Source organism: Oncorhynchus mykiss, chromosome 11 (genome assembly GCF_057628025.1).
Source record: "Oncorhynchus mykiss isolate SJ-2025 chromosome 11, ASM5762802v1, whole genome shotgun sequence".
Classification (NCBI taxonomy): Eukaryota; Metazoa; Chordata; class Actinopteri; order Salmoniformes; family Salmonidae; genus Oncorhynchus; species Oncorhynchus mykiss.
The window spans coordinates 82,709,172-82,725,117 of record NC_143032.1 but is presented as its reverse complement, the minus strand read 5'-3'; the positions used below and the strand labels follow the sequence as shown (position 1 = coordinate 82,725,117).

General features: G+C 42.7%; 1 protein-coding gene across 2 annotated transcripts in view; it reads left to right on the top strand.

The window, feature by feature from the left end:
- The window catches only part of LOC110536477 (phosphatidate cytidylyltransferase 1), a 48,943-nt gene that overhangs the window by 6,146 nt on the left and 26,851 nt on the right, over positions 1 to 15,946 (top strand). For both annotated transcript variants that reach the window (XM_090191250.1, XM_090191251.1), the window contains 2 exons: positions 12,551 to 12,699; positions 15,047 to 15,143. In XM_090191250.1, the coding sequence (XP_090047376.1) occupies positions 12,551 to 12,699; positions 15,047 to 15,143 (246 nt within the window). The remainder of the gene's footprint in view (positions 1 to 12,550; positions 12,700 to 15,046; positions 15,144 to 15,946) is intronic.

Here is a 15,946-nt window from a genome sequence, read left to right as displayed (position 1 = left end):
TGCATTCAGACATACTGTCAAGCCAGTAGGTCTAAGATGAAGTTGCCCCCTACACGCTGATCCTAGGTCCCTTTTTTCTATTCCTCACCACTAGGATTGACTGAGGGGAAGCAGATCCTAGATCTGTGCCTATTTGAAGACCTTCACCCCGGAGCGCAGCTAGCACCGTGTTAAAACTGACAGCATAAAACTAAAGTCTAAATCAATAGCTGAATGTGATTAGGCTTCCAGACTTTTTGTAAAGCTTTTTCTCTTCTTTCATTCCAGAACCTAATAATCTACGGGACTGTGGTTTTGGTTTCTGTTCTGCTGAATGTTTTTCTGCCTACCTGGCAGTCAATAGGCTTGACCTTTTCTCTCTGGATATTTCCCCAATGGCACCCTATTCCCTATATAGTACACTACCTTTGACCAGAGTCCTATGGGCCCTGGTTGTAGTGCTCTGCATAATGCAGTCATAGTCAGTGGTGGCTCGCGACAATCTGAAAGAATGTTTTCCTCAAGTCAGTTGAATGCGGCACTACTTCATAGAACCGTGGTTACATGAGTTGAATGCGCTGTTTACTTCATAGAACCATGGTTACGCGAGTAACCTTTTAAGTGTCTGGGACAAACGTAGCGGTAAAATTAGTTTTTTTTCTAGCGATGGATTTGGCTCTAGATTTTGCCTGGTTGGAGCTATTACCAATTATGACCCCGAAAGATCCGACTCTCTCAGGAACACGTGTATTCCGTTTCCACCTACAAAGCTGTGCACGGCCCGTTTTTAGAAGGGAGAGTGATTCATCTGCGTAGAACAACTGAGGGAAATCAATTGATTCTCCACTAACAATGTTAGACTTCAGTGCAGCTTTTGACATTGTCGATTATAGTCTGCTGCTCGAAAAATTGTCATGTCTTTACACCCCCTTCTATAATGTGGATAAAGAGTTACTTGTTTTAACAGAACACAGAGGGTGTTCTTTCATGGAAGCCTCTCAAATATAATCCAGTTAGAATCAGGAATTCCCCAGGGAAGCTGTTTAGGCCCCTTTACTTTTTTCATTCTTTACTATCGACATGCCACTTTGACTTTGAGAAAAGCCAGAGTGTCTATGTATGCGGATGACTCAACACTATACACTTAACAAAGAGTTGCAGTTAGTTTCAGAACGGGTGGCAAGGAATAAGTTCGCCCTAAATATTTCTAAAACTTAAAGCATCGTATTTGGAACAAAACACTCACTAAATCTTGTAATAAATAATGTGGAAATTGAGCAAGTTGAGATGACTAAACTGCTTGGAGTAACACTAGATTGTAAATTGTTATTGTCAAAACATTGATGCAGTAGTAACTAAGATGGGGAAAAGTCTGTCCATAATAAAGTGATGCTCTGCCTTATCATCACTATCAACAAGGCAGGTCCTACAGGCCCTAGTTTCTACCTTCTTATCAACACTATCAACAAGGCAGGTCGTACAGGCCCTAGTTTCTACCTTCTTAACAGCACTATCAACAAGGCAGGTCCTACAGGCCCTAGTTTCTACCTTCTTAACAACACTATCAACAAGGCAGGTCCTACAGGCCCTAGTTTCTACCTTCTTAACAACACTATCAACAAGGCAGGTCCTACAGGCCCTAGTTTCTACCTTCTTAACAACACTATCAACAAGGCAGATCCTACAGGCCCTAGTTTCTACCTTCTTAACAGCACTATCAACAAGGCAGGTCCTACAGGCCCTAGTTTCTACCTTCTTAACAGCACTATCAACAAGGCAGGTCCTACAGGCCCTAGTTTCTACCTTCTTAACAACACTATCAACAAGGCAGATCCTACAGGCCCTAGTTTCTACCTTCTTAAAAACACTATCAACAAGTCAGATCCTACAGGCCCTAGTTTCTACCTTCTTAGGAACACTATCAACAAGGCAGATCCTACAGGCCCTAGTTTCTACCTTCTTAAAAACACTATCAACAAGGCAGATCCTACAGGCCCTAGTTTCTACCTTCTTAACAGCACTATCAACAAGGCAGGTCCTACAGGCCCTAGTTTCTACCTTCTTAACAACACTATCAACAAGGCAGATCCTACAGGCCCTAGTTTCTACCTTCTTAAAAACACTATCAACAAGGCAGGTCCTACAGGCCCTAGTTTTGTAACACCTGGACTACTGTTCAGTCGTGTGGTCAGGTGCCACAAAAAAGGACTTAGGAAAATTGGCTCAGAACAGGACAGCACGGCTGGCCCTTGGATGTACACAGAGAGCTAATATTAATAATATGCATGTCAATCTCTCCTGGCTGAAAGTGGAGGAGAGATTGACCTCATCCCTACTTTTATTTATGAGAGGTAAGACCTTCACCCCGGAGTGCATACCCCACAAGACATGCCACCAGAGGTCTCTTCACAGTCCCCAAGTCCAGAACAGACTATGGGAGGCGCACAGTACTAAGAGCCATGACTACATGGAACTCTATTCCACATCAAGTAACTGACGCAAACAGTAGAATCAGATTTTTAAAAACACCTTATGGAACAGTGGGGACTGTGATGCAACACAAACATTGGTGCACACACACACACACACACACACACACACACACACACACACACACACACACACACACACACACACACACACACACACACACAATAACATACGTACTATACATACACATGGATTTAGTTCTGTAGATATGTGGTAGGGGTGGAGTAGGGGCCTGAGGGCACACAGTGTGTTGTGAAATCTGTGAATGTATTGTAATGTTTTAAAATGGTAGAAACTGCCTTAATTTTGCTGGACTCCAGGAAGAGTAGCTTTTGCTTTGGCAGCAGCTAATGGGGATCCATAATACATACAAATATCAGATTGTTTGATCATCTCTGTTTTCCTGAACATAGACTACTTATTTCAGACAGAAATTAGCCATTACCTCCCTGATTTGACATTTATATTGAGATAATGGCAATAAGGTCCGATTCTAAAGATTCATCAAATGATTTTAAATATTTTGTGGTGGCAATGAATATAGGGGAAACATCTGGCCTATATCTTAGGGCTATGCTATAGCCTGTATACTGTAATTGTACCATCCAGTTTTGTTTTTAAATAGGCTATTTTCTAGAGGGAAATGTATCCTAACGATTTGAGAATCTACACTAGTAGACCTATTTGAGTTGGAACAATCGAGTATTTAGCATCCTACTGTAGTGACATTGTTAAATCATTGTGTAACAACAATCTAGTAACCTAGTATTTGAGTCAACTGTAACCAACCATATTTTGCAGAGGTATCTCACAGCCTTTTGCCAGGCCGTCATTGTGAATAAGAATTTGTTCTTACTTGACTCACCTGGATTACAAAATACAAAATGCTAAATTACAACAACATTTTTTAACACTATGCCTGTATTTGGGCAATTCCTCAGTAACAGAATTATTCTGAGACTAATTTTTCACTTTAAAATGTAAAACCATAAAACGCCAAACACAAACCTTTATTCTGTTACCAAACTTTGCATCTGAGCTGTTCAGGTAAATCGTTTTTTAGTAACATTTTCAGTGGAAATTGTTAAAAGTAGTCCTTGTGCATAGTTGTGTGGTTTAACTTTGCAATCATTTGGTTTTTGTTTGACATTTTAAATGTCTGAGCATCATTCTGTTAATGTGGGATCAGGTCCTCCTCGCCCGTGTCGTTTTGGGATCGGGTCCCCCCCCGTCCGTGTCGTTTTGGGATCAGGTCCTCCCCGTCCGTGTCGTTTTGGGATCGGGTCCGTGTCGTTTTGGGATCAGGTCCTCCCCCCGCCCGTGTCGTTTTGGGATCGGGTCCCCCCCGTCCGTGTCGTTTTGGGATCAGGTCCTCCCCCCGCCCGTGTCGTTTTGGGATCGGGTCCCCCCCGTCCGTGTCGTTTTGGGATCAGGTCCTCCCCCCGCCCGTGTCGTTTTGGGATCAGGTCCTCCCCCCGTCCGTGTCGTTTTGGGATCAGGTCCTCCCCCCGTCCGTGTCGTTTTGGGATCAGGTCCTCCCCCCGTCCGTGTCGTTTTGGGATCAGGTTCCCCCCCGTCCGTGTCGTTTTGGGATCAGGTTCCCCCCGTCCGTGTCGTTTTGGGATCAGGTTCCCCCCCGTCCGTGTCGTTTTGGGATCAGGTTCCCCCCTGTCCGTGTCGTTTTGGGATCAGGTTCCCCCCCGTCCGTGTCGTTTTGGGATCAGGTTCCCCCCCGTCTGTGTCGTTTTGGGATCAGGTCCTCCCCCCGCCTGTGTCGTTTTGGGATCGGGTCCCCCCCGTCCGTGTCGTTTTGGGATCAGGTCCTACCCGTCCGTGTCGTTTTGGGATCGGGTCCCCCCCGTCCGTGTCGTTTTGGGATCAGGTCCTCCCCCCGCCCGTGTCGTTTTGGGATCGGGTCCCCCCCGTCCGTGTCGTTTTGGGATCAGGTCCTACCCGTCCGTGTCGTTTTGGGATCAGGTCCCCCCCGTCCGTGCCGTCTTACTCATTATTATCTAAAAGGAAGTTTCAGACTGAACCAATAGCATCTCTCCTAATATACAGCTCTTTGTGCTAGGTGTCCCAGTCTGCAGGTTTTCCCTGGTTGTGTCTCCTCATCACTCAGCGCTACGCCCTAAATGACACAATTACGTACGTAATTGCACCCTGTGCCCTATATAGTGCACTACGTTTGACTAGAGTAGTGCACTATATAGGGCACAGGGTGCAATTACGGACGTACAAAGTGTCTTCTTCCTTCATTAAAGGTTGAGTAGGATTCTCCTCTGTCATGAAGGAAACCACGGACTCCTTGTCTGTCTGAGACCAGATACACACACACACACACACACACACATACACACACACTGAACACGGCAGTGACACAGCACAATGTCACAGCTAACCCCCCCCCCCCTTCTCAACCCAGCACACACGAACACTGATGCACACACACCACACACACAGTCCCCTCCTCAACCCAACTCGCTCCCAATTTACCCTGCTCATTAGGACTGGTGACTGAGCCTCTGACCTTTCGCTAATTTTAGAGTGCAATCTTTCGTCTCTCTCCTTATTTAGGGTGGTTTTAGTTGAGGGAAGCCATGGAGAGAATCCAACCAAATCATGAGAAACTAAAAGGAGAGAGGCCACCGTAGGCAGACCTGTCACTCAAGAGAAGACAGACTATGTGCACACTGCCCACAAAATGAGGTTAGAAAATGAGCTGCACTTCCTAACCCTCTGCCATATGACCATATTAGAGACACATATTTCCCTCAGATTACACACACACAGATAGAGAGAGACTTAATACAGTTTGTCCCAATTGTTTACTCACTAAAACTGGACCATACAGGCACAATGACCCAAAACTGTAACTCATTTAGAAGAACCAGACACCAAATCTGCAATACAACTGGCACATGTTGTTTCTTCACACTCCAATTGCAATTCTATAACAAACATTTGGACAAGCCACCTTCACAACTAAAATATATTGTGTACAAATGAAATGCGACACTGTTCGACAAGCTAAGCTCAATTTATCTCATCACAAGTGCAAACACTAATTGCGTAAATGTTCACTTTGCAATCAGACCATGTTGAAATATAAAACAACATTTTTTGTTGTTGTTGTTGCGTTTGTGTTCCCCTCTGAGTATACAAACAATTATACAGTGAAACAACAACATATTGGTCTCTGAAATAGCTTCTGATAGTAGTGTTTTGAATATGTCACATTAGTGTGATCTCGGTTGTCGCAAAATTAGATTTATTTGATGTTTGTGTGTTTCATTTGTATGCAGAGTTTAATTTTGAGGTGGGATTACATTATTATGATTGATGTTTTAATTTGATAAGATGTTTGGGGAAATTAATTAATTAGTACCTGAGATGGCGTTTCAGCAAACGTCTAACATTTGGGAAAAAGTCTATGGAATTTGAAATTATTTATACTTTTTGATACTTAAGTATATTATTGCAATTCCATTTAATACTTTAATACTTATAATAAGTATATTTTTAAAACATTTTACTGATTTAAAAAAAAAAAGTGTTATTATTATTTATTTATTTTACTGAGAGACTCACTTTTACTTGAGTAATTTTCTATTAAGGTATCTTTACTTTTACTCAAGTATGATATTTGGGTACTTTTTCCTCCACTGGGTACACCAATCTAGTACCGGGTTGGCCACCCCTTTGCCATGAAGGGAGGCACCTGGTCAGCAACAATGTTCAGATACGCTGTGGTGTTCAATCGTTGCTCAGTTGGGACTTAACGTGTGCCAGAAAAACATTCCCCACACCTTTATACCAACGCCACCAGCCTGTACCGTTGACACCAGGCAGGATGGGGCCATGGACTCGTGCTGCTTACGCTAAAACCTTGTTCCTGCCAGCAGCATGATGCAGCAGGAACTGGGATTTGTCGGACCAGGCGATGTTTTTCCACTCTTCAGTTGTCCAGTGTTGGTGATGGCGTCCCTGCTGGATCCGCTTCTTCTTGTTTTTAGTTGACTTCATGTTTATAAAATACTACAAAATAATGACACTGAATTCTAAGCACATCTTGTCTGCCCTGGTCAGGTATTCTGCCAATGTGTACTTTTTTGTTTATGGCCAAAAACATTTAACTTTGCGTAGTTCTATCCAGTGTGTCATGTAATAATATTGTAGTTTTCTCGTGATTTGGTTGTGTCTAATGGTAATACTGTCCTTGGGCTCTGTGGAGTCTGTTTTCAAGTCAAATTTCATTTGTCACATGCGCTGAATACAACCTTACTGTGAAATGCTTACTTACAAGCCCTTAACCAACAAGGCAGAAAATATTTGCTAAAATAATGTTATAAACCCAAGTAAAAAAAAATATATATATTTTTTTAAATATTACAAAATAACAATAATGAGGTTTATACAGTGGGTACCGGCACCTAGTCAATGTGCAGGGATAATGGAGGTAATATAGATAATGTGTGTGTGTATGTGTTTTGATCAGAGCTCCAGAATCAACTGGCTGAGAGGGGACCCTTCTCTAGGTGATGGCTTTGTTATGGAAGGTTTGGCAATCACTTCCTTTTAGGTGGTTGTAGAATTTAATGACTCCTTTCTGGATTTTGATCATGAGCTGATATTTTTCAAATTCTTCTCTATGTGCATTAACTGGTTTTTTTAAACGTTGTACATGGATGTTTTGGCGAGTCTTAGTTGAACCACAACCGAAGAGGGCAATGAGTTCTATAACTGATTCAAGTATTTTTTTAGCCAGATCCTAATTGGGGGTGTCTAATTTTATGTTCCTTTTGATGGCGTAGAAGGCCCTTCTTGCGGTGTGTGTGTGTCTCTTTCTCTCTCAGGTCGTTGTCAAAGGTGTTTATTCCACAGACTCGTGTGACATATTTGTCTTGGCGTGGAGGATTTTAGCTATCGTTGTTTTGAGAGACAATTTTATTTTCCTGTTTCTGTCTCTCTCTCACCCCCCCCACCCCCCCACCAGCTCTGAACTCTACCCTAGTGTACTACAGCTCTGAACTCTACCCTACTGTACTACAGCTCTGAGTCATGAGGTGCCCAGTGATGTAGAACTCCCTAACGAGCTAAAGGCCTTTTATCCTTGCTTCGAGGAATTCGACCCTGAGTCTTGCATGAAAGGCCCTGTTGTTCCGGATGACTGTGTTATCTCGCAGGTTAACTATGGGTGTAACGGTACACGTATTCGTACCAAACCGTTCGTTACAGGGACCTCGGTTCGGTCCACACTGTGAACCCGATTTTGAATACATAAAAATGTATATATATTTACTACGTAAAAACACTATAGGCTATGCCTCTTGAGTAAATTTGAGCTGTATTTTTTTTCCGGGCTCTTCCATTTTAAAATACATTCTGTACAGTCTTAGGGCGCATATCCGCGTCTATAAACCATTCTCATTGGTTGAAAATAGGGAGTTTGAGCACCTGGTGAGCCACGTTGCATCCATTCAAGCTGCCGGGTAGTACCAGCTCTATTTAAGCAAGCCAAAGACCAAGTTTTCAATGAATTGGTCAATGAACCCTGTGTTGCTCGTACTTAAGGGACAGCCCATCACGTTACCCTGGAGAAACGCCCCACCCCCCCTTTATGAGAGTCACAAGTGAGCATCTGACACTGAAGGAGATATGGTGCATCCGTAACCAAGTGGGAATTTCCCACATACGACTGGGGAAAAATACACTTGAATGCCCCCCCCCCCCCCCAAACTGGTAATTACTAGTAACACTTCTCTCATTTGGTGGCCTTTGATAGCCTCTTATAACAGCATTTTCGTCAGTTAAATGCAACCACAAAACATTTTATCTATAAAGTCCAGAATCCTCCAACCAGAATTTCTGGAAAACCAGAGAATTTTATTGAAAGTTCCGAATTTTGCAACCCTAACTGTATCTCCTTCAAATACCTCATTATTATCTATCCTGATGCCTAGTCACTTTACCCTGTCTTCATGCACAGTGGGGCAAAAAAGTATTTAGTCAGCCACCAATTGTGCAAGTTCTCCCACTTAAAAAGATGAGAGAGGCCTGTAATTTTCAACATAGGTACACTTCAACTATGACAGACAAAATTAGGAAAAAAATTCATAAAATCACATTGTAGGATTTTTTATTAATTTATTTGCAAATTATGGTGGGAAATAAGTATTTGGTCACCTACAAACAAGCAAGATTTCTGTCTCTCACAGACCTGTAACTTCTTCTTTAAGAGGCTCCTCTGTCCTCCACTCGTTACCTGTATTAATGGCACCTGTTTGAACTTGTTATCAGTATAAAAGACACCTGTCCACAACCTCAAACAGTCACACTCCAAACTCCACTATGGCCAAGACCAAAGAGCTGTCAAAGGACACCAGAAACAAAATTGTAGACCTGCACCGGGCTGGGAAGACTGAATCTGCAATAGGTAAGCAGCTTGGTTTGAAGAAATCAACTGTGGGAGGGGAATTCCAGCTCGGGATCTCAGGCCTCTTTCTAGAGCTCTTTGGTATTTTATTAGGATCCCCATTAGCTGTTGCAAAAACAGCAGCTACTCTTCCTGGGGTCCACACAAAACAGGAAACATGATATATAATACAGAACATTAATAGACATGAACAGCTCAAGGCCATAACTACATCGATTAAAAAATGTAAAAGATGCACGTAGCCACATATCAATACATACACAGAAACTATCTAGTTCAGATTGGGGAGAGGCGTTGTGCCGCGAGGTGTTGCTTTATCTGTTTTTTGAAACCAGGTTTGTTGTTTATTTGAGCAATATGAGTTGGAAGGAAGTTCCATACACTAAGGCTCCATATAATACTGTACACTTTCTTGAATTTGTTCTGGATTTAGGGACTGTGAAAAGACCCCTGGTGGCATGTCTGGTGGGATAAGTGTGTGTTTGTGTCAGAGCGGTGTGTAAGTTGACTATGCAAACTATTTGGGATTTTCTACACGTTTTCTACACGTTTCTTGTAAAAAGTGATGCAATCACTCTCCTCAACTCTTAGCCAAGAGACACTGACATGCATAGTATTTATATAAAGCCCTCTGATTACAATGAAGAGCAAGACGTGCTGCTCTGTTCTGGACCAGCTGCAGCTTAACTAGGTCTTTCCTTGCAGCACTGGACCACACGACTGGACAATAATCAAAGATAAGACAGAACTAGAGCCTGCAGAACTTGCTTTGGTGGTCAAAATCTCTTTATTACGGACAGACCTCTCCCCATCTTTACAACCATTGAATCTATATGTTTTGACCATGACAGTTTACAATCTAAGGTAACGGCAAGTAATTTAGTCTTCTCAACTTGTTCAACGGCCACACCATTCATTACCAGATTCAGCTGAGGTCTAGAACTTAAGGAATGATTTGCACCAAATACAATGTTCTTTGTTTTAGAGATGTTCTGGACCAGTTTATTAATGGCCAACCATTCCAAAACAGACTGCAACACTTTAAGAGTTTCAGTGACTTCATCAGCTGTGGTTGCTGATGTGTAGCTGGTTGAATCATCAGCATACATGGACACATGCCTATTTGAATGCATTAACAACAGGGATCTAGACGGCCACAAACCCGGGACAATCTGCGGTACCAGCCACAATGGCTAACAGTGTCGCGGGCTACGTTCAAGCCCTCAAACCCCGCTAGCTTGATAGGCAGCTAGCTAGCAGCTAGACTAGCTGCTACACCAAATAGCTCCTCCGACCCGGCCTTGGTCGGCAGGATCAATGGACAGAGAATAGCAGTCCCAGAAACTGATGCAGACTGTTAGCGGGATCCAAAGTAAGAAGTTAGCTAGCTGCTAAGAACTTTACAATACACTTTCAAAACAACAAACTTTCCAAAACAACAAACCGAGCTTTCCCTCGTTCCGCGTTCAACAGGAAGTTAACTTCTTTGGGACTGGGGGGCAGTATTGAGTAGCTTGGATAAAAAGGTGCCCAGAGTAAACTGTCTGCTACTCAGCCATAAAAGCTAGAATATGCAATAATTAGTAGATTTTGATAGAAAACACTCTGAAGTTTCTACAACTGTTTGAATGATATCTGTGAGTATAACAGAACTCATATGGCAGGCAAAAACCTGAGGAAAAAAAATCCAACCAGGAAGTGAGAAATCTGAGGTTTGTAGTTTTTCAAGATATTGCCTATACAGTGTTTATGGGGTCATATTGCACTTCCTACGGCTTCCACTACATGCCAACAGTCTTTAGAACCTTGTTTGACGCTTCTACTGTGAAGGAGGGGGGAATGAGAGCTGAATGAGTCAGGGCTCTCTCAAGTGAGAGCGACCTGCGTTCCATTGCATTTCTACAGACAAAGGAATTCTCCGGTTGAAACATTATTGAAGATTTATGATAAAAACATCCTAAAGATTGATTCTATACTTCGTTTGACATGTTTCTACGAACTGTAATATTACTTTTCGTCTGAACTTTCGCCTGGACTTGCTCGCGCCTCCGTGAGTTTGGATTGTGTACTAAACGCGCAAACAAAAATGAGGTATTTGGACATAAATTATGGACATTATCGAACAAAATAAATATTTATTGTGGAACTGGGATTCCTGGGAGTGCATTCTGATGAAGATCATCAAAGGTAAGTGAATATTTTTAATGCTATTTCTGACTTCTGTTGACACCACAACATGGCGGATATCTCTATGGCTTGTTTTTGTGTCTGAGCGCCGTTCTCAGATTATTGCATGGTGTGCTTTTTCCGGAAAGTTTTTTTGAAATCTGACACAGTGGTTCCATTAAGGAGTAGTGGATCTAAAATCCCATGCATAACACTTGTATCTTTTAGCAATGTTTATTATGAGTATTTCTGTAAATTGATGTGGCTCTCTGCAAAATCACCGGATGTTTTGGAACTACTGAAAATAACGCACCAATGTAAACTGAGATTTTTGCATATAAATATGAACTTTATCGAACAAAACATACATGTATTGTGTAACATGAAGTCCTATGAGTGTCATCTGATGAAGATCATCAAAGGTTAGTGATTAATTTGATCTCTCTGCTTTTTGTGATTCCTCTCTTTGGCTGGAAAAATGGCTGTGTTTTTCTGTGACAAGGCGGTGACCTAACATAATCGTTTGGTCTGTTTTCGCAGTAAAGCCTTTTTGAAATCGGACACTGTGGCTGCATTTACAACAAGTTTATCTTTTAAATGGTGTAAAATACTTGTATGTTTGAAGAATTTTAATTATGGGATTTCTGTTGTTTTTGAATTTGGTGCCATGCAATTTCACTGGCTGCTGTTGAGGTGGGACGCTACCGTCCCACATATCCCAGAGAAGTTAAGAGTTCATATAAGGAAAACAGTCAATTTAAATAAAAAATATTAGGCCCTAATCTATGGATTTCAAATGACTGGGCAGGGGTGCAACCATGGGTGGGCCTGGTAGGGCATAGGCCAACCCACTGGGGAGCCAGGCCCAGCCAATCAGAATGAGGGCTTTATTACAGACAAAATTACTTATCCGTTTCATCAGCTGTCTGGGCGACTGGTCTCAGACGATCCAGCAGGTGAAGAAGCCAGATGTGGTTGTGAGGCCAGTTGAACGTACTGCCAAATTCTCTAAAACAACGTTGGAGGTGGCTTATGGTAGAGAAATTAACATTTTAAATTCTCTGGCAACAGCTCTAGTGGACATTCCTGCAGTCAGCGTGCCAATTGCACGCTCCCTCAACTTGAGACATCTGTGGCATTGTGTTGTGGGACAAAACTGGACATTTTAGTGACCTTTTATTGTCCCCAGCACAAGGCGCACCTGTGTAATGATAATGCTTCTTGATAATCCATCCATCTGACAGGTGTGGCATATCTTGGCAAAAGAGAAATGCTCATTAACAGAGATGTTTTTTTTTTTAAATGTGCGCAAAATTGGAAATAAATACACTTTGTGTGCCTATGGAAATGGGATCGTTTTACATGTTGCGTCTTTATATTTTGGTTCAGTATAGTATCATTGTTTGGTTTTCTTTGTGCTGACACACTAGTATTCTAGTCCAACGCTCTCCATCTCGTGTGTGTGTGTGTGTGTGTTAGGAGGCAGCTGGAGAGGACAGATTGGGTCTGGCTGGAGGAGAGGGAGATGGAGACCGAGAGTCTAACGCAGGCACTCCAGAAGTTCCTCCCTCCACAGTAGACAACACTCCACAGTTCCTCAACAAGGCTGTGGAGGGCCTCAACCCCAGGTAACACACACACAAATACACACACACTTCAGTGTCTCAACAGGAAGTTGAGGCGGGAATGTGCGTTAAAACCGGTCGATGACCACGCCCCCCCCCCCCCCCCCCCGGAAATCTAATTAGCATAATAAAACAATCCCCGAGCAATAAATAATGTGGGGGGGGAGTTTCTGCATTGGATGAGTCTCAATCCTCCGCTCTGTCGATTATTCTGCATCTGGAGAAAGGTGGCCGAGCTAAAGTGGTGTTTGTCAGACCATGTGATATCCAGAAAATCAGTCTTCTCACGTCTGAACTGTTGGCCTACAAACGACTATGACCCCTCTATGGAAAGATGAGACTCTCACAAACACGATGGTGTTCTCCGTCTTGGTCTACGACTCCCACAAGCGTCTTGGCCAGAACTTGTCCGTGTCGACCAATTAGGGTTTCCAATCTCTTCAAAAGAATGTGGTGAACGATGTTGTCAGAAGCGGCACTAAGGCCTAGGAGCACAAGGGCAGATGCAGAGCCTCGGTCTGACGCCATTAAAAGGTAATTTACTACCTAATTTACTACCTTTTACGAGCGCAGTCTCAGTAATATGATGGGGTCTGAAACCAGACTGAAGTGTTTTGTATAGGTTATTTGTCTTCAGGAAGGCAGTGAGTTGCTGCACAACAGGTTTTTTTTTAAACAGGGAGATTCGATATAGGCCAATTTTAATACCTTTAAAAAATATAATATAAATAATTAAATATATAAATATATAAGAATAATTTTGCACGCCCAATTTTTCAGTTTTTGATTTGTTAAAAAAGTTTGAAATATCCAATAAATGTCGTTCCACTTCATGATTGTGTCCCACTTTTTGTTGATTCTTCACAAAAAAATACAGTTTTATATCTTTATGTTTGAAGCCTGAAATGTGGCAAAAGGTCGCAAAGTTCAAGGGGGCCGAATACTTTCGCAAGGCACTGTATATTCAGAGTCAAGCTTTGGCTTTACAAGAGGCTTTATTACTGCAACATTAAGTGAGTTTGGTACACATCCTGAGGACAGGGAGCTGTAAATTATGTTCAACATAGGAGGGTCAAACACAGGAAGTAGCTCTTTCGGTAGTTTAGTTGGAATAGGGTCCAGTATGCAGCTTGAAGGTTTAGAGGCCATGTTTATTTTCATCAATGTGTCAAGAGATATAGTACTAAAAAAAACTTGTGTCCTCATTGATCTGAGATCCTGGTAGTTCTGTGCAGACTCAGGACAACTGAGCTTTGGAGGAATACGCAGATTCAAAGAGGAGTCTGTAATTTCCTTTCTAATGATCATGATCTTTTCCTCAAAGAAGTTCATGAATTTATCACTGCTGAAGTGAAAGCCATCATCTCTTGGGGAATGCTGCTTTTTAGTTAGCTTTGCGACAGTATCGAAAGTACATTTTGGTTTGTTCTTATTCTCCTCAATTAGGTTGGAAAAATAGGCTAATCGAGCTTAAAAGTGATGGCTCTTCGATATTGCACGCTACGGTCTTTCCAAGCCGGTCGGAAGACTTTAGGTTTGGTGGAGCGCCATTTCCGTTCCAATTTTCTAGAAGCGTGCTTCAGAGCTCGGGTATTTTCTGTATAGCAAGGAGCTAATTTCTTGTGACAAATGTTTTTGAGGTTTTTAAGGGTGCAACTGCATCTTGGGTATTACTCAAGGTTAAACGTAGATCCTTGGTTAGGTGGTTAACGTATGTTTGTAATGCGACGTCCTTGGGTAGGTGGAGGGTGTCTAGAAGGGCATCTAGGAATCTTTGGGTGTCCGAGAATTTATAGCTCGACATTTTGATCATCCTTGGTTGGGGTCTGAGCAGATCATTTTTTTTGCCGGTTGCGTATGTAATAAAATGGTGGTCCGATAGTCCAGGATTATGAAGAAAAGCATTTAAATTCACAATATTTATTCCACAGGACAAAACTAGGTCCGGAGTATGACTGTGGCAATGCATAGGTCCGAAGACATGTTGGACAAAACCCACTGAGTCGATGATGGCTCCGAAAGGTCTTTTAGAGTGGGTCTGTGGACTTTTCCATGTGAATATTGAAGTCACCAAATATTTGAATATTATCTGCCATGACTACGAGGTCCAATAGGAGCTCAGTGAGGAACGCTGTATATGTCCCAGAAGGCCTGTAAAAAGTAGCTATAAAAAGGCTGCATAGATTATGACTAGAAGCTCAAAAGACGAAAACGTATTGATGTATCTGTGTGTGTTGATGTGTCACTGTGTGTTTATGTGTATCTGTGTGTGTTGATGTGTATCTGTGTGTGTGTGTGTTGATGTGTATCTGAGTGTATTGATGTGTATCTGTCTGTGTTGTGTTTCCAGATGGAAGAACTGGTGGATCCGAGGGGTTCTGTCTCTGGCCATGATTTCAGGATTCTTTATGGTCATCTACCTGGGACCCATCATGCTCATATTAGTGGTACGAGGCTTTATAACACCATGCTCATATTAGTGGTACGAGGCTTCATAACAACACCATGCTCATATTAGTGGTACGAGGCTTCATAACATCATGTTCATATTAGTGGTACGAGGCTTCATCACATCATGTTCATATTAGTGGTACGAGGCTTCATCACATCATGTTCATATTAGTGGTACGAGGCTTCATCACATCATGTTCATATTAGTGGTACGAGGCTTCATAACATCATGTTCATATTAGTGGTACAAGGCTTCATCACATCATGTTCATATTAGTGGTACGAGGCTTCATCACATCATGTTCATATTAGTGGTACGAGGCTTCATCACATCATGTTCATATTAGTGGTACGAGTCTCTTTTTTTTTGTTGATGACCAGTGGTAACTCCCCCTGGGTGGGTAGGTGGTAACCAGTGGTAACTCCCCCTGGGTGGGTAGGTGGTAACTCCCCCTGGGTGGGTAGGTGGTAACTCCCCCTGGGTGGGTAGGTGGTAACCAGTGGTAACTCCCCCTGGGTGGGTAGGTGGTAACTCCCCCTGGGTGGGTAGGTGGTAACCAGTGGTAACTCCCCCTGGGTGGGTAGGTGGTAACTCCCCCTGGGTGGGTAGGTGGTAACTCCCCCTGGGTGGGTAGGTGGTAACTCGTGGTAACTCCCCCTGGGTGGGTAGGTGGTAACTCCCCCTGGGTGGGTAGGTGGTAACTAGTGGTAACTCCCCCTGGGTGGGTAGGTGGTAACTCCCCCTGGGTGGGTAGGTGGTAACTCCCCCTGGGTGGGTAGGTGGTAACCAGGTGTAACT